This window comes from Miscanthus floridulus, chromosome 17 (genome assembly GCF_019320115.1).
Source record: "Miscanthus floridulus cultivar M001 chromosome 17, ASM1932011v1, whole genome shotgun sequence".
NCBI classification, from domain to species: domain Eukaryota; kingdom Viridiplantae; phylum Streptophyta; class Magnoliopsida; order Poales; family Poaceae; genus Miscanthus; species Miscanthus floridulus.
The window spans coordinates 39414094-39434054 of record NC_089596.1 but is presented as its reverse complement, the minus strand read 5'-3'; the positions used below and the strand labels follow the sequence as shown (position 1 = coordinate 39434054).

The window sequence follows — 19961 nt, the reverse complement described above, 5'->3', positions numbered from 1 at the left end:
GCTCTAGTTCATCCGAGCAAGAAGGCTAACATGTGGACTATTTTTTTAACAAAATTTACAACTAGTTGTCAGCCAACTAACTAGCCAACCATAACTAATTTAGGCTATATTTTAGCCCAACTAGTAACTAGCCATGTATATGTAATCATGCCCTAAGTTTACAAAATAAAGCCGATTCAAAACTCATTGCTGAAACAAAGGGTGATAGAAGGACGCGAAGAAACGCAATGTCAGAGTTATCATCATGCTCGTTATCAGTGTGCGAATATCCTGCCCTCTAGTCGCTCATCACTCTCATCCATGATCATTTACAGATGAGTTAGCAATAGCTTGCACTATATAAGGAGTGGCCAGGCACGTTCACCCGTCATATGTCCTCGTGGGTAGCAAGTGTGTATGAGCACTATGGATTCCTTGTTGAACAACAACAGTGTCGTCGTGACCACTGTCCTCCTGCTTGTGCCACTGCTCACGCTGACGCTGGTGCAAGCCTTACGACGTCTGACTAGCAGAAACCGGCCACTGCCACTGCCGCCAGGGCCTACTCCTCTCCCCATCATTGGTCACCTGCACCTCATGAAGAAGCCTCTCCACCACACCCTGGCGCGCCTCGCCGCACACCATGGCGCCGTCTTCCGCCTGCGCTTCGGCTCGCGCCGCGTTGTCGTCGTCCCCTCCGCGGAGGCCGCTGAGCTGTGCCTCGGCGCTCTGGACCTCACGTTTGCCAACCGGCCGCACCTACCGATTAATCCTCTTCTTCGACTGGTCGACCATGGGCACCGCCAACCACGGGCCCTTCTAGCGTCACGCCCGACGCATCACCACAACGAAGATCCTCTCCACGAACCGGGTCCAGCACTTTGCCGAGGTCCACGTGCGTGAGGCGCGGGCCACGGCGCGCCTCCTTTACCGCGCCGCTCTCCTCGATGCCAGTGGGCGCGCGAGGGTAGAACTCAAGTCGCGGCTGTTTGAGCTGCTCTTCAACTCCATGATGGGCATGATCCGCGAGAGCACGCCGACCAACTACGGCGCGTAAGATGGACTAATAACATAATAATGAAATAAAACTACTTCAGTTCACCTGCAAGTAACATATATCATAATCATGTATCGTGCACGTGCGCATTTGATTGTCGTCTTGACTGGAGTATTTATTTGCTTATCATCGAGTAGCGCCGGAAAGCAGGACACAACGTTACCGGAGGTGAGCAAGGAGGCCCGATGGTTCATGGAGGCTGCGGAAGAGACAGTGTCGCTGACGTCGAGGTCATGGGACTTCCTGCCGGCACCGGTGCGCTGGCTGGACGTGGACGCAGTGGGGCGGCGGCAGCGGGAGGACCGGACCAAGTTTTTGCAGGGTCTGATCGAGGACCAGAGGAAGAAGATGGAGAAATGCGTGCTGGCGAGACCGGTGACGCTGATAGGAGCGCTGTTGGAGCTGCAGAGTAAGGACTCGGAGGCCTTCCCGGACCACATCATCCGCGCCTTCTGCATAGTAAGTCATCGTTAATTAATAGTATGTCTCCAGAGTAAGCACCCAGCAGCAGCTCCCAAACCTTAGCCTATATTATTCTCTCTCTTATTTTCAGAAATTCTCAGTGTACATTTTTCCATTTCACACCACAACAATTCAAACCATAATATTGCTAATGATGAGTAAAACTTAACCAAATTAATTCGAATTAACGATCTCAAACACGACAGCTAAAATTGAAACTCACATTTACTGATGATAATAACAAAGCCAAATAGAAATTGTTCATCACGTCACACAAAACTCAACAATCATAGTACGTGCTTGATATTGAACCTTGATGCTTCTTCTTGATCCTCTCATGCTCCATGTTGGAGAGCATATTAGTTGCAGTTTCGCACTAATTGTGTAATACCCTATGCACCACAAAAGTCTACGATGTCACTAAACATCCCTTCCCTCAAGCTGGAGTACAAGACTCAACAACATAAACCCATAAACAAAGTAAATAGCGAAAGAAACAACAACAAAACTATAATTAAGCTAGAAAGGTTTCACCTCAATCGTTATTATTAAACAGTGAAGGGTCACCATGCCAGTCTCCTCATTTACCACAGCCCAAAAGCATCATTATTAAGAGTAAGTGTACATGGAAAAGTGCATATATGCAGATAATCACATCCCTTCAAAGCAAAGCAGACATCCACTCGACCACATTGAAATACAAAATGGAGGGTGAGATAAAATCTCAGGAAGAAGAATGCTTCAACAAGATGCTTAAACTACAAGTTTTAATTGACGTTTTAGGAACTTCGTAAATGCAAATATATCTTAAAGTGAACAACAGTTGACTTTACAAATATTAAAAAATGCTTCATGGTATATATGCAAGTACATCCTCACTCTTACCCCTCCTTGGGCGGCACAACAGTGTGCATGGCACCCCTCGCGCAACATATGATGTTGTACCGGTACAATTGTGTTCCATAGTACACATGATTTAACTTCGATGCAAGAAAATGAAATGTATGCATGAAGGCAACATGTAATTATCTTCATATGCACCACATACCTTCATGGTATCTCAACTTTTACATAAGACTCATCAAGCCCATATCATAACAAGTGAATAGAGTTGGTGTGGTTCTGAATTGCAAAGGTAAAAACAACATGCCAAAGCATGTAGCATGAAAAATATATTATACACAACTTTTGTTTGATAGATCCTTTCAGTAGAATCACCAAGATGGCCAAATGAAGACAGTGACCTCGAGTGCAGAATCTAACAACAAAAGGAACCAGTGCCTCATTTCAAAAGCATATATCTGAGGTTTAGTTTTATGTATCACAATTTACCATATGCCATTGGAAAGAATATAGAAAAATGTACATCTTTGATATTAATTGTAAAAATTGATTATAGATCTAACATACCCAAAAACTCAATCAATCTATTACTATCTAGAACATCTTCGAAAAAACAACCACCACACTAAAAAACCATAACTCATAAACCACAGCCTAAAATCGTGAAATTTCACGAGCAGAAGGATCATGGAAATATCTATAACTTTGGTATTCGTGAGTTTGGCTAATTTGGCATCAAACAAAGTGAACAGCCATGACCTAACTGTACTTCTCAATCTGAAATTCAGAATCACGTGCAACAATTGACCCGACCAAACAATGATTTGTATCTTCAATTATCTAAACATAAACTTCGACAAAAACCTTGGATTAGCAGGGGGGAAAGGTTGGGGATACTCACCTTGAGTTTCCTCTTAGATCAATAGTGAGGAAAACAAAGGGGAAGGGCTGATCTATCACCACGTACTTATTGATCCTCTACATGTCCCAGTGCTGCTTTCCATCTATGCTCCTTCATTTTACTGCAATGGTTGGTGGGATCATTGGGGGAGAGAGTTGTGGGGTGGGGAGCAGGCACAGTGTGGGGGAGAGAGAGTTGAATAAGAGGAAGAGGTGAGGCTAGGGGAGGAACTGTGTGGGAGGGTTGGGCATGTCACGGTAGAACAAGTCTTCTTTGTTTTGCATCTCACCACTGCAAACTTTGATCATAGAAAACAACATGATTTGAACTTTCATGAAGAGCTATGCATCTACGGTCTATGATCATCCATCCGAGCCATTGATGGAAAACTCATTTTTCTACCACTCATTAAAACTTTCGGTCAATATTTTACCCTTTTACGCTTTCCAACACAGAAAGCATATTTGATGAAATTCACTCCGATGAATCGCATGAACGATCAAGCAATACAATATGAATCCACATCATTTCTAGATGAACCCAAAAAGGTAAAGGTCAAACTTCTAGGGCATTACAGATCGCCATCAGACTTCTCTTGCTAGTACCATAGGTAAATGTGGTAGTCTTGTTAGAGAATGCCATCTACAATGCATTCACAAGCTCATTAACAATGCATATGAAAATCAAAAGCATAGGTTCAAAATTCAAATGAATACATACTCTAGTAGTGGCCTATAAATATGACATACAATTTGAAAGACAAATTGACACGTATATTTTTCAATAAAAATAAAAAAATGAAGGATAACAACCCAACGGTGATAGCTATTTCTTCGGGGATGTGGTGAGCCTGCGGCAGGAAAGTTCAAACCAAGTAGGCAAAGGCCAAGGGAGCTTAATGTAAGAGAGATCGAGATATGCAAGCTCAGGTGTTGTGAGGTTAAGCATGGTAAAGTTGAGCATAGCTAGGTTAGTGGTGGAGAAAACATATCACCTATATTATCAACGAAAGTTCAATGTTTTAAATCAACTTCTAAGGATCGAATGGGGTCAAGAGGGGGAGTTTGAATTGAGGCTCTAAAAATAAAACAACAAACCTTAACCTAATCAAACTACTTCACCCCTACACAAGAACTATCCCCAAAACTACTAGAAAAGGCAAACTAAGGTGAGTCCTTAGGGCCACAAAACTAAGCCATGTCCTTAGCAAGAACACACTAGCAAATGGTCCTTAAGAATTTGCAATAAACTAACCAAGCTAGGGCATCAAACTAAGAAGATAGAGTCAAGCAAAATATTCACACAATGTCTCAAGCACAAAAAAAATAGAAGCAATGAAAGTCATGATCATGGAAGAAAGAGTTGGACAAAAGACAACCAGATTTTTTTTGCGGAGTCAAGTAGTTGCGATTATCCCTAGTCCATTTTGGAGCACCCCTAATGGTTGAGATCCCTTGAGTCACAAAGGCTTAAGATCCACTAGGACTACCCATTCTCCACTCTAGATTGGCGGGTCTCAAATCAAACACACCTTTAGGAGCCTTCCAACAATCAAGCCTACAAGGAAGGCCATAGAGTGTTCAACCTGGACATCTAGGAGCTAGGAAACTCCAAGAGTAACAAGTCTTTGATCTTTACTTGATCAACCTTCAATCCAAGAGCACAATGCAAACTAACCTAATCATAGGCACTCCTCTTGACTTCAACTGCCCTCAAACTCTTAACAAAACCCTACCATATGTGTAACTATCTGAGGATGGAGAGAGGTCCAAATGAGCTATAGAACACACACACTATCTAACACTTTAGATTTATTTACTTACCTTTGCTTGTTCTTTTTTTGATGGAAATCTCTACTTGTTCTTATTATGGGAGAAAATTAGATTACGTGAAAAAAATCATGTGACTCTTGAAAATTTGATTTCTCTTATTGAACTTATTGTTTTAAGACTCTAACATTCCAACTCCCAGTCCTTGTTTACTATTTGGATCCCTAGAACTTATCCTTAGAATTATATTCTAGCAATTGGGTTCAGAAAAAATTAGATTATAGAAAATTTGATTTAATTCATTTTTTTGTTTGGGCTTACATGGAATCCTTTTCTAAGAATTGACTTCAAATGTTGTTGATTGAAAATACAGAATCTCAAAAGGAAGCTATCTTTCTATGCACCTTATAAAGAAAACACAACCTCTCTCTACACTGTATACATTCTCCCTTCACACATAAGCATGATCTCTCTCTCTCTCTCTCTCTCTCTCTCTCTCTCTCTCTCTCTCTCTCTCTCTCTCTCTCTCTCTCTCTCTCTCTCTCTCTCTCTACACACACACAAAGCAAACATGGTATCTCTCTCTACACAGTAAACATGGTATGTCTTGTATCATAAATAGTGATATCAAAGAACACGTACATGTCACACATAGTGCACCAAACATAGGAATACATAAGAGCACAAACTGATTGAAAGGTACAATCAAACATGAGCAAATCTAGGGCAAATTGTAGTTTAAGCTTTGTCATATATGATAGTACCAACCAACGATTAAAATACAAAAAAGCATAGTCTTGGATGGATTATAAGAAGATCCATCCATGGATTGGCATTAGTAAGTTCAACAAACACCTAGACATAGAGTCATCATCCATCACTTCTTCAGTTAATTCAAGAACCATCTCTTCCTCCTCTCCACAGGGAGTAGCAACAAGCTCTCAAACTTGATAATATTAGTAGTTAGGATGTCAAACAAGTCCATCTTAGTGTCTTCATCCAAGCCTTCCATCTCATTGAGTGCATCAAGAATTTCTTTGGAGGTTGGACCATTTGGTGCATCATCTTTAAGCAGTGCTTCAATGAACTTGTCCGACGTTTTAGCCATCATGGAAGTAAAGGAGTCATCAGAACAATGCCTTTTTGAAATCTTATACCGTTCTTTCATAACAAAAGAATCAAAAATAAAAATGAAGAGGCCATTAGCACTTGCTGCTAGGGCATGTCATCTATATAATCATATAAAACCAAACCCCACTAGTATGCGATTATTAATAGTTGTCACTTCATTCAAGGTATCTAGTTCCCGCTAGTATGTAGTTATGATAGTTATGATCTCTTCATTTATGGTATCCACATCAGCGAACCACGTCACCCATTAACATGCATTTAGTTAAGTATCGACACCAATGAGCCACATCATCGACTAACATTCCTTTATGATAATTATCACTCTATTATAAGCTATACTTACTAATTAGACAGATAAGCCAATAATTACACACCGTCTGATTTCCATTCCAAATTGTATTAGTCTATCGAATATGGTGTGTGATCCCTGCAACAATGTGTAGGACATCCTTCTACGTATGGTAGAAAATAGTCGCAATACATGATAATCCAAGCTTGAGAACTACCCAAACCAAGGACTGATTAATGCCATTAAACTATGGCAATGGTTACCACCTAAACTAACCCAACACCTTATCACCAACATTAACTCAGCATGCAACAGATTATTGAATACTTGATCACAAAAATAAGACGCAATTTCTAATCATTGGAAACTAAGTCCCTTGCAACATCTAAAACTCCAACCAGCTAGGGTGTCCAATCGCACAACCTAAATCTCATTCCAACAGAAATCCTTAAACACTATATGATTGCCTCGCACATAGAGATACATACTAAAATCCCAATCACAGAGAACATTCGCAGAACAAGACGAAGGATATAATACTTTTGAACAGCTGTGGTGTGGTGTCATTACTGAAGGAGAGGAAGCAGAGCACGATGAGGTAGGCGAGGTGGAGCAGTATGGGTGCCATGCGTAGGCACAATGACAGTTTCAGGGGGGATAGGGCATTGGAATCCATGGATGTACAGACCAAGATGCTTGTTTAGAGCTTGCAGATTTGGTCGAAGCGGACAAGCGAAGAGGTATTCGGTTTCTCGCCTAGATCCAGCGGGAGGTATGAGGATGAGGATTAGAAGGGACGACGATATCACTACAAGCTATAGCTACTCTCACAAGGCGTTGATCTAGTTGTGGGAAATAAGCCATGGGGCAACAACGCTCAAGGTGAGTCAGGAGAGAGACGATAGGGGATGGAATGTTCCCCTTATTAAGGACCCTGTTTGGTAAGAAACTGACTGGCCAGGCAACAAACTCAAGCATTTGATTTTGCTTGCCCATAGTTGGAGGGACCGAGGCAAGCAAGCAGACAACTTTCTTAGGGAATAGGCCCTCCATACCATCATCTCTCCCCTGACTCCGAACAGGCACCAAGATCATATATGTTTATAGATATCTAGCAATTATATATTTTATTGGTATGTGTGTGGGGGGTGGGGGAGGAGGGGTTCAAAATTTCAATCCCCCTCTCAAAAAAATTGTATGCTACGTGTTATAATGAAGTACTCCTATGTACCAGTAAAACTCTTTGTGAAAAAAAATCTTTAAATATGTTATAAGCTCTTTGTGTGGATTGATATATTTGTCAAAAGTGAGAAGTTTTGCTTGCTCTCGAAATTCATAAATTGACATGGGTCTGAGGAAATTTCCACTTAAAATATTGATGCATGATAAATGCTTTTGTGATTTTATCCATTATCTCAAATTTTAAGCTGCAAATTGAGCCTTAGGAAAACAATTCATTTTTTATCTTTACCTTAGCTTTCTTCTTGTTTTATTTTGTTTAAAGAAAATTTGTGTACTTTCCTGGTTTTAAAATAGCAGAGGCATGTTTAATCTGTGTCTTAACCTTTTTTAAGAGTGCCCTCGAAGCTGGAACAATTAGTTCAGTGGATACAATTGAATGGACAATATCTCTCTTGCTAAACAACCCTGAAGTGATGAAGAAAGCTCGTGATGAGATTGATGCATGCATAGGCCAGCCAGTATGCTTGCTCGTGGCAACTGATCTTCCAAAGCTACCATACCTTCGGTCCATTATCTTGGAGACACTTCGCCTATACCCAGCGGTGCCTCTTCTTGTTCCTTATGAATCTTCTAATGACTACAGTGTCCTTGGGTTCCACATTCCCAAAGGAACAATCCTTCTACTGAACACATTTGCAATCCATAGGGATCATGAGATATGGGATGAACCAACAAAGTTCATCCTAGAAAGGTACTCCTCTCTCTCTCTCTCTCTCTCTCTCTCTCTCTCTCTCTCTCTCTCTCTCTCTCTCTCTCTCTCTCTCTCTCTCTCTCTCTCTCTCTCTCTCTCTCTCTCATTTTGGTGCATTACTTCTTCCATACATAGGTTTGAGGATGGAAAGAAGAAAGAAGGTAAAATGGTGCTCCCATTCAGTAGAGAACTTGGGAATGCAAATGGTAGGCCTTGCATTGGGGACTATGATACAATGCTTCGACTGGGAAAGAGTTGGAGGGGAGTTCGTTGATATGGACGAAGGCTCATGGCGTAACCATGCCGAAGAAGGTGCCTTTGGAAGCCATTTGTCAACCTCGAGACACTTTGACTGACCTTCTTTCAAAGATATAGCATGCATACATGCAATAATTAATTTTCATGGAGATGGTTGTTCTTGTTAAGCTTCGTACCGCAATATGTGTCAAGGCAAAAATAATTTGTGCTTCATGCCTGCCATGATGTTTTTATCTCAACAATTGTGTGGGTGCTATCTTTGGGTAATAAAATTAAATTGGGGACCATACATCCATACCCCAACAATAGACGATTAATATATCCACTTTGCATTGTACCGTTCTCCCTATTCTCAAGTTTTGTTGTTTTCTCCATTTCGCATGCTGCTCGCTCGGAACATTCTATCTAGCCCTAGTCACTAGTACTTACAGCAAAAACACTGCAGAGGCGGTTGGAAAGCCTATATAGAGAGGCTACCCCAGCCACCTCTGCTTTTCCGCCTCTACAAAATATCAGTTGCAGAGGTGGATGCTTAGGTGCCTCTAGAAATCGACTTGTAGAGGTGCTTGTACTTCGAGCAGCCTCTACAAATCGTTGTTTAGAATCCAAACCGCTCCACCCATAGGACACTTATGTCTATGTGGAATATTCATCCTCCTCATTTTATCCTCATCTAGTTTTGAAATGAGTATATAAGACCTTAAATAAATTCAAGTGAAATAGCTATCAACTATAAAGTTTTATAACTTTTCGAGATCTACAACTTTGGTTTTGGTCGTTTCTCCATCCGAGGTCGTTTGAAGAATTTATATTTCAAATGTGAGAAATTCAAATATAATTTCATGGATAGATGATTTCAAGTGAAAACGTCGTCAACTACAAAGTTGTTTAGCTTCATTTCTCCATCTGAGGTCATTTGAGAAATTCAAATTTTAAATGAAAGGAAATTCCAATGCAATTTTCCTTGGATAGATGGTTTCAAATGAAAAAGTTATCAACAATAAAGTTGTATAACTTTTCGGTATCTATGACTTTTGTTTTGGTCGTTTCTCCATCCGATGTCATATGAAAAAATCGAATTTCAAATGTGAAAAATTCAAATATAACTTTCCATGCTTAGATGATTTCAAATGAAAAAGTTGTCAAGTACAAAGCTGCATAACTTTTTGAGATCTACAACTTTTATTTTGGATCGTTTTTCCATCTGAGGTCATTTGAAAATTTGAGTTTACTATGCAACTACCTGTTTTTAGAGGCCACTGGAAATCGATTTCTAGAGGTGGCTGGAAATAGAGCCGCCTCTAAAAATCAGTTTCTAGAGGCATCTGGAAACATAGTCCGCCTCTAAAAAATAGTGGCATTTTTTAGGCGGTTGGAAAAAACAGCCGCCTCTAAAAATACATTTCTAGAGGTGGCTCGATGAAGGTCATGACAGGGCGGTTCTATATTGACCTGACTCCAAAAAAAAGCCTCCCATCTCTGGAAAATCATTTTTAGTAGTGATTGGTCATGATGTGGCTCTAACCCCACACCAATCCTAGACTATTATTCATGGGGTCCAATCCCACTCCAAACCCCACTAATTTGATTCAGCTCAGTCAAATTGGATCCACAATGTGTCACAATGTCCTAATCCACTACAATCCTTGTCATGGGTTCAAAACCACGGCAAGCATCGGGGGTTTTTGTTGGAGGTCGATGTGTGGTTTTCGGTGGCTTGGACACTCAGAACACTCAAGGGACACAGATCGGTTTATCCTGATTCAGGCTTCTGAGCCCTACATCAAGCAGTATGGTGTTCTTCGTGTTATGAATGCCCAATCGAGGGACTACAACAGTGAAATGGAGATAGTATGGTAGGGGATCATGTGGTGCTATATATCCTAGAGTTCTTGGGTATCGAGTTTGGTTGAGAGGTCAAGGACCCGATCCGTGTCTATGGTTTCTGCCTTTCTTTGTTCGATCCCCTTCTAAGGAGCCCATACCTCCCCTTATATCCTAAGGAGGGCATGGTGTACAAGTAGATTTGGGTTCTAGTCTAAGGCTTCTTCTCTGGGTGCTCGTCGTTCCTTCGCCTTGGCATCGTATGGTGCTTGTTTGTCACTAGGAGGGGGCCAGTCAATGTCACAACCACTCCTTGACGCTGCTGCCACAATCTGTCCGCTTGACCGTCATAGGTCGTCTGCCACTGTGCGGCCTCCCTCGAGTGAGCCTTCCTAGGCTTCCTTGGCATGCAACGTGCCTCCCCTACCCAAAGAGGCTGACGAGTGGGCCCAGAGCCCTCTTCCCTTGGAGCTTTGGGGAGCTCCTTGTCTTGGTGTGTCATGCCCATTGCTTGGACCCTACCTGAGGGAGTGGCCGACAATGCCTCACGGCCATTGAACGGACAGACAGTGTAGTATCTCTATGCCTATCAGGCTTTGGGCGCCTGATAGATTCCTAAGATGACTTCTCGTCGTGGCTCGGGATGTCGGAGGCTACCCAGGCGATTGTTGGGGCAGAGGTTAGGCTTGGGGTCCCAATGTTCGATAGCTTGAGGCTGTGGCTGAGCCCCCGAGCCTTGAGCGACAGGCTGCGGCCATTGACGGTGAAAATGTCACACTTTCACATACTCAAAATCACCGTCGACAGGCCTCAGATTAAAGGGAGATAAGCATATCATGAGCATATTTTAATAAATAACAAGTTCCACTTGTACTTGAGCATTCATATGCAGATTCAAGCTAACTGGAGCAAAGTGAGCTGGTGGACGCACATAGGGGGGTCAGCCAACCCCACATATGGGCCCACCAGCCACTCCACGTCACCATTAATCCATGCCAAGCACTCTCAAGCCAATATCCACCCTTGGACCAAAGCTTGTGTTTCTTCTCAATAGTGAAAGATCAAGGCACATGGATTGAAGGGCTCACTTGTAAGCTAAACCGACATCAAGATGGTCCCACAAGCTCCCATATCTAGCAAGGAAGGTGTGAGGAGGTCCCACAAGCCAGGGAGAGGTGGCCACCAGTCATAGGGGGTCGGCCAGACCGGCCAACCCCCTCAGATGCTCCACCGCCTCACCACCGCCTTAGTGCAAGAGTCCATGCATGGAAACACATTTTGGGAGCATCACAACCCTTCATCAATGGTGGTTTCATCCAAGGGCTCACAAGGAAGGGCACACAGATCGCTGACGTGGCGTCTACTCCACCTCTAGTATAAATAGAGGGGCATACCCCCCCCCCCTCCATTCATGAAGCAAGCAAGGAAGAAGCAAAGAAGCTCAGTTATCTCCACTTTTCTTAGTAGGATAGTCTTGTGTGGGAGTTAGAAGTAGAGTCTAGCACTCCTTTGGTTCCCGAAGCTAGTATTCTGGTCTAGTATAGCTCTTGTACCTTTTCTTTGTAAGACTTTACTTTATTCAATATATTATTCTTGCTTTACTTTACTTAGCATTTACTTTGTGCAACATTATACTATTTATAGTCTTGTTGTGGTCTATTTTAGTACACATAGTTTCTCTATAATAGCTTGATGATCCTAGACCCACACCTGTATACAATCATCGCCTTTCATTAGGTGCTCTAATTGGCCTGTGTGATCACAATAGAGTAGTGAGAGAAGGTGTAAGTGTGGTGCTTATACTCGATCTTGCCTTTGGGTATCACTTGTCGCACATATTGTTTGTGGTAGCTAGCAAGGTAGTGACAAGCCTTGTCTAGTCTTTGTATTCCGCCACGTGTTCTTAAGAAGGTTCTTAAAAGGTAAGGCTGAGCAGGATAGCTGCTTCGGGTAGGAGTTTTGTCCTCCTACTCTCTCGCCTATCGCCTGGTATACCTGTTGTGGCGCCTAGTCTCTTGCTTGTCACCGCAGCATTCATAATAATGATGACAATATAAAGTTAAAGAGAGGCGACAATGCTCGTCTTCAAGGAAAGAATATCGCATCAACAGCCTTTGTTCTTGCTACAAAAAAACACAAGCTTTATTCAATCATCCAATGCATGTCGTTTCTAAGTACCCACCCCACCGAAAGTTCCACCATGACCATTCCATAGTTATTAAGTCGTCGCCTAGGCGTCTGGGCGCTTTTCCAATCGAGGCGTCGTGCCCGCCGCGACCTCCCTGCATATGGCATCGCCTCACGCGGAAAGGCGTCGCCAAGGCAGTCCGACCGACGCCGCAAGAGCGAAAAGGCGACTGCAGGCATAGGGAGAAGTGCGCGGAGCGACGCGCTGGGTGGACGAAAAAACGAGAGGCAGCTGTGTGCGTAGGTGAAATCGCGCGGGAGGACGAAAGAAGGTGCGCGCGCAGGGGAAATTGGGCGCCTATACTTTCCCTAGGGGCGCGCCCCACCCTGCAGCTCGTCAATTGAGAGAGGGGAGGGAAACATAGGAGATTGGGGAAGAGAAGATGGCTGCGGAAGCACCTGGAACGCGCCCCAGTCCCATCCAGCCGCTCTCGCTCCTTCTGCTCCGCCGATTCACGGCACCTGCTACTGCCCCACGGCCTCCCGATCTCCGCTCCGTCAGCTGGTGCCTCTGACATCCAACCTCGCGTCCTCGCCCGCGGATCCTCGCCTCCGACTGATCGGACCTATGCCCCAGTCGAGGACTGCCTGCTTACCGCTTCTACATGGGCTCTCCTTCATCTGCTTGCTTCCCTGCCAGCAGGCCAGGCCCAGCACCTTCAGTCCTTCACGTAGGCTCTTCTTTTCTCTGTTTTTCCTATTATGTCCTTCCTCTGTTCAAAAGTCTAGGACTATATTGCCTCTTTGCTTATGCTTTGGATCTTGGACTTGGATATGGATATACTCCAGTCTCCTGTGATGTGTTATGCTGCTTGTGATTAGATAATTGGATACGGTATAAACTGCTCTGGCTAGTGGTGCTGGCTGCTTGTGCATAGGCTCTAAAATTGGCAGCAAAAAGGTGTGTATCAATGTATGTTTGGCCTGCCCTAATGTAGGTGAGGGTATGTGTATGGCGTAGCCTCGCCGCGCGCCTTATTCACCTAGGCGTCTGGAAGGGGGTGGGTCGCCACGCCTCGCCTTACCGCCTTGATAACTATGGACCATTCCATCTAGGTTAGTTTCTAATTGTGTCCAAATCAAACAGGAGAGGATCACATGTTACAAATGAGACCAACTAGGAAGAACACCCAAATTTAAGTTCAGTAGATTGGGTGCATGACCATACCTAAGCTAGGCTCAGCAAGGCGTGGAGGATATTCAGGGAGAGGGAGAGATAGTTAGATTACTTCATTGGTTAACTAAATTAATACACCAGTTTGGCTTACATAAGCACCAGGACGTATTCAAGTACAACTAATCTCCTATCTTTGCTCACACGCTAGACTATCTCAAGCTTACCAAAGCAGTAACTCCGACCATAGCCGAAATAACTCGGCATTATTTCAACTGAAAATAACACTGAACCAACTGAGGATAACTCTGATCACGCTGCTCGCCCAGCATCCTTCATTACTTCAACTGAAAATCACATTGAACCAACTGAAGATAACTCTGATCATGCTGCACACCTAACATCCTTCTACACCCTGGGGCTGTAGGTCCAGCGCCACTCCAGCCCTACATGCACCTAGAGGGTTAAGAAAAAGGTTTATATGGTTAGCTTCGTTCTCCTCTCTTTTTTTGTCAAAAATAGGGCAGATGTCTTGCGCCCATAAGGGAACAGAAATGTAGCAATAAATTGAGGAGATTAAATATATTCGCCCAAATGCACTTGAGAATACATGATTGTTGAATAAAAAATAATCCATAACAAATACTGCAGTTACTTTCTTCTCAGACACTAAATAGGGGGGGTGGGGGTATGGCCATAATGAAACAATCCGTAGTTGGGATCCTTCAAAATCAAAAGGAACAATAAATTTGAAATTTGGTGGACTTGATCTTATAAGAAAAGCTGCAAATTGCAACTTGCATTCTGTTTAACCCAATTCCTCTTTCTATTTAAAAATTCAAACAGCCAGATAGCAGAACTAATAAAACTGCATACATAAATATCACTTGCCTAGGTTGTAGATTTCAAGAATATGAAATGTAAATATCATAACTTGCAACGATCAAATAGTACACTGCTCCCACTTCGAAAATGTACCAACATATTAGTGTAGTAACACACATCACTAAAATGAGGTCTATAAGATTTGCTATCATGACAGAGAATTGAAAAAATGATAAGGACTGACAATAAGCAGACTGAATAATTATATTTGTGATATTGTTTTACAGTCTCAAACAAAAGAAATATTGATCTAACCATAATTCCTTAAGAGGAAGCATTACTGTCACCATAATTCCGTACATAACTCTGATCACAGGTGCAGGCTGCTCATAAGTAGGCAGCATAAGTAAGGATACACAAACACAAAGCTGTGATTAAAAAAACGCACGAAGAGGAATACACAAACCTGTATTTTTATTTGCATTGAATCAACAGCGGAAATGCTTGCCTCTTGATTTCTATAGTATTTCAACATTTTTGTTTATTGAATTTGAAGAACTGATGCAATGATCTATGAACTTCTCCATAGTTTTGAGCACAAGAGAGTCGTGCTTTTATCCATTGAGGAAGCTTATCAGTCGGGCAGGAAAAATTCTTGGTTGATGAAGTCTGTGCATAACGTGAGTCAACCAATAGCATTGCAGCATAATCATTTATGTGCCTGATCGCTCTGCCTGCAATTATTTCTTCTTATCATATAAGGAAGAATATAAACAGTGCTATATGCATGACAAATGCTCAAGAGAAGCAGCTTACCAATAGATTGATTCACAGCTTTCATGCATAAGTTCTCATAATACTCTCTTCCACCTCTAGTGCACTTCCGTAATATATCATAACCAGGCTGAAGTTCACATTCATCATCATATTTTCTGCTTGAGGCCTTATCATCTCCAACCAAAAATGAGCTAGAAATACTTTCGATATGCTTTATCGTCTCTATCAGCTCAACATCAGATGGACTTGGATAAGGCAAGCCAACCATTATTACACAACGACCCATCCCATTGCTGAAGTTTATGCCTTCAGAAATCTTCCCACCAACAACGGCTAATAGAAGTGCCCCACTGACACCTGTGTCTTGGGAAATTTTACTACAGGACTCAATTGTCTCCTTGTATTTGTTGAGGACAGCCTCAACATCAGCACTGTTCCTTGGCTCTCTGAAAACATGTTTCTTTTTAGAAATCTTGGAAATTGTGCCTGCGGTCATCCATGCATCATATACACGCCTTTCATAATCATATGAAGAAAAAAACATAACAACTCCCTCAGGCACAACTGTTATGATATTACAAATGAAACGTCCAAGCTCTTCAATCTGTAAACGCAAGCAAAAAGTGCATTCAAGTAAAAAAATATTACACAACAACAATAAAGTATAAAGCAACGAAAGAAGCTGCAGATCAATATGGGCTCAAACAATCGCAGGAAAAAGAATTCATTGTTAAGGAGAAGCCTAGATGGATGAAATCATACATCCATGTAGTAACTGTATTTCCACAAAAAAACAAATAAAAGGATAAACAAGGACTTATGTACGTGTGTTCAAGGAAAGGAATGTCTAACATAGTAACACCACAAGGTAATGAAGCAAAAAGAAACACAGGAATATAGAAGGGACTTGTAAATACATTTTGCAGCAAGTTTATAATACCCTAGGTTTCCAATAGGCAAGTTGAGGGATGGTACATGTTATAAATACTGTCAAATAAATATTTCATTCAAGGCTTATTGGAAAGAAGATGGCAGAAAATAAATACAAATAATTCATAATTTCACAATCTATGCTTGAGTAGCAGAAGCGAATGGGCCGGGGATGTTAGAAATTGCAAACCATCGAAGGAGAGCTCCTTGAATTGTAGCTGAAATCAAATGTCATGCCTGAGGGTCCACGTGTAACCGCTATTGGAAGAATACTCTCAGGAGGAACAATATGGTTGCAAGTGAAGAATTTTATGTCAGTTGGTGGTAAGCTTGGACACAAGCGTAGCCTAGTTTCTTCAATAGGCTGGAGGGTTCCACCAGCCAGGATAACAGCATAAGCATCCCGTGTAACCTATAACAGATATAAGGAACAAAATTCATAAGTAGCTACAGTACATACTTTCAGTCCACTAAAAAAGGAATAATTTAGTACCTCGGAAAATATTTTATCTGCACAAAGCATCACAAATTTAAGATATGCTTCATCGGGTTGTCCACCTAGCTTTTGCTTTGCAACTATGATTCTTCCATCGTCATTGCCATTCAGAAGGGAGCATATGAAGTCAACCAATGCCTGAAAGCATGCTATACTGCTTCCTTCATCATGGAGCCGGAGATCAAACTGATTTTCGATGCTAGTTAACTTGTTTGCATATCCACTAACCTGAAAAAGCAACAGTCAGATAACATGGGCATTGGACAACCGAATGGGTACATTTTGGAAGAAATTCACCTTGTGGATTATATTGCTTTCTTTCACAAACTGACAAAGTTTTACTATGTTTATATTATCAATGTCAAGGGAAAACAAGAATTGGTTTATGGTCATAGAAGACATAGTGCTGGCACCATCTTGATTATTGATCAAAACACGTATGAAAGACCTTGTTAAAACTGTCAAGGTCTGGATGTATCGTCGATTCGCAGCTCCCACAACATTGTGAAATCTGTTAAGGTATTCATCCAGGTGGGAAAGGACTGTCTTCAACTACAATCCAAAAGGAAAATGAATATCAGGAAATGCAGTCAGCAAAATGAGAAAAGGATGATTAAGTTTGTTTCCTGAACAACACCATTTCATACTTGTAAGCAACACATGACAGAAGAAATGCTAGAATCCCAGTTTTAGCCCAAGGAAACAGCCAATAGTAAATTTAGAAGGCATGTTCAAGTCATGTACTGACTGAATGTTGCTTTCAAAATGAAAATTCTAAACCTGAACCAGATGAAACCATATATAGAATCTTATCATGTGCCATACAACCACATTGGCAAGCTAAGCTAACCACACCACTAAAAGATCCTCTTTGTTTAGGCCCCTTTATGCCTAAATTCCTAAATTCACTTTTTGTGCTTTGACAACAGTACTGAATGAGCATCAGGCACACAAAATATAGAGCTATATGTCATTTATGTTCTACAAAAAATCATAATTAATAAAAGGCGAGGAATATATAGATGTTTATGTTCATTGAATGAAACACAAAGCAATACAGTTGCAAACAAATATAATGATCTATGACACAGAGCAACATACTACTCTATTTCAAATTATAAGATGTTTTGGCTTTTCTAGATACATAGTATCTGCTATGCATTTAGATATACACTATGTCTAGATACATAGTTAAAGTAATGCATCTAGAAAAGCCAAAATGCCTTATAATTTGGAATGGAGGGATTATTTGCCAGATTGTGATTGAAAGGTTAATGAAAGGTGAGAGTAACCTGAGAAGACGTGATCTTTGAGTTGTACATGTTAGTCAAGGAATCAGCTAAGTTGTGAGCCTCATCTATGACGACAACACTGTTCTTCAGATTAAGGCCAAGTGATTCTCTAGCAGACTTGAGTAACAAAGATTGATAAGGAAGGACTACAAGGTCAGCTGAGCGGACCATGTCTCGCGAACCATAGTAGGGACAAGTTCCAATCTTCTTCCCTATTCGTGCCAAATCCTCGATGTCTAATGCACCTTGGTTTGACACTTCGCTCCTGAACTCTTTCTGTAGACTTCTACTTCTTAACATCGGGCAGCCACAAGAGCGCTTTGCTGGGCGCACCTTTCGTTTATCATCCTCAAGCTGCATATTCACGGCCATAATAACAAATTAGCACTTTAGCAGTAATCAATCAGGTTGAAAATTGTAGCAGGGTGTTAGTCCAGAAATGCTAAGCAAACATAAATATGGCAATCAAGCAATAGAAGCGGTCAGGTTTTTAAAAGGGAGTTATGTCTAAATGATTTGGTCCATTTAAATGCTAAGCAAAACAAAGAAGATAAGTAACTTCCCAACTACAGAGACTCCTGAATAAACAAAGGTCAAGAAGCACAGGTAATCATAGTTAGTAGCATGGGCACCCGTATAAACAATAGTTACATTTGGCCAAACAAGTGAAAGGATAGTATGTAACAACTGTTAGGAAAGCACTTCAAAAAGGTAATAGTACAAAGAATGAATCAAGATCAGCAGACCTTAACTTTGGTGCTCTTCTTGTTCTTCTGCAGTTCCAAGCACCTCTCATTAATCCGGTTTGCACTGCCCATCTTCAGAACATCTGTAGGCAATTGCATCACCCGTTAACTTGTCTTAGATGCAGTGGCACCTCCTAAAAGAAAAGACAGCATTTTTTAATAGATCTCCTTACCCTTGTTGATGCATAAGTTCTTCCTGGAGCCCAAGCACACCGTCCTGATCCGCCCCGCGAACTCCGTCCTCTTGAGCTCCCCGACGAACTGAGAGAGCTGCGAGTGCGTGCGGCTTGTGAAGTAAACCTTGGGCGTCACCTCCTCCTCGTCCTCTTCCTCATCCAGCTCCTCGCCCTCGCTACTACTGCTACCACCGGCAATGTGCTCGTTTCCCTACACCCCGTCTCGCGACGTCTTCGCTGTCGCTCTCATACTCCTCGAGTAGGAACTCCCGCTCGTCGTCGCCGCCGTCTTCCTCCCCAAATCCGTCTGGTTTCCGTGAAACCACTGTTTTCCTCAAGGCGGGAGGCTTCGATTTCTTCTTCGTGCTCTCTTTAACCGGCGGCAGCGGTGTGAAATCACGCAACCAGTCGGGCTCGTCGTCGTCACCCCCGGGGCCAGCGGCGCCGCTGGGGAGGGCCGGTGCCGTGGCGGCGGCGTCGCGGTGGTCGAGGAGCCACTGCAGCGCACTGCAGATGATGCTGAGCGTCTTGCCAGTGCCTGCGGGGGGCATCGAAAAGGGCGCGAGACCAGTAGGCCATTAACTTTTCGAGTACGGCGACGGGAAGGGAAGAGGGAGGAGGATATGGTGGCAGAGTTCTGTATGGTGGTCGGCGACTGACCTGTAGGGCTCTCGAGGAGGGCGAGGGCGCCGGGGCCAGAGGAGAGGGCGGCGTAGAGGAACGACATGAATTCCGACTGGATCGGGTACGGCGCGAATGGAAACGCCGGGAAGTCCTTCCGCGGCGGCGGCGGCATTGGCATTGGCATTTTTTGGCGCGGCGGGAGACTGCCGGTACATTGGGGTTTTCCCGCGCGGCCCGCCCGATGTTGTAGTATTGATGGGATGGGCTGAATTGGACTGGACCGTGTGGATGGCTTTGGTTTGATACCGTGCATCCCAAGTCGTAAAGTTTTCTATTTCTCAAAAAAAA

The 19961-nt window shown here is 42.7% G+C and overlaps 1 protein-coding gene and 1 pseudogene across 1 annotated transcript; one reads left to right on the top strand and one right to left on the bottom strand.

Moving 5' to 3' along the window:
- The first annotated feature begins 405 nt into the window (after nucleotides 1–405).
- LOC136515094 (isoflavone 2'-hydroxylase-like) lies at nucleotides 406–8739 on the top strand (annotated as a pseudogene).
- Nucleotides 8740–13859: 5120 nt separating this feature from the next.
- Nucleotides 13860–19791, bottom strand: LOC136518595 (uncharacterized). The gene is given in 11 exon segments (XM_066512266.1): nucleotides 13860–14203; nucleotides 15039–15306; nucleotides 15389–15953; nucleotides 16470–16691; nucleotides 16773–17003; nucleotides 17073–17327; nucleotides 18068–18421; nucleotides 18814–18896; nucleotides 18987–19183; nucleotides 19185–19527; nucleotides 19650–19791. Coding segments are annotated over 10 exon segments (2598 nt in total). The 3' UTR covers nucleotides 13860–14203; nucleotides 15039–15100.
- Nucleotides 19792–19961: the final 170 nt, after the last annotated feature.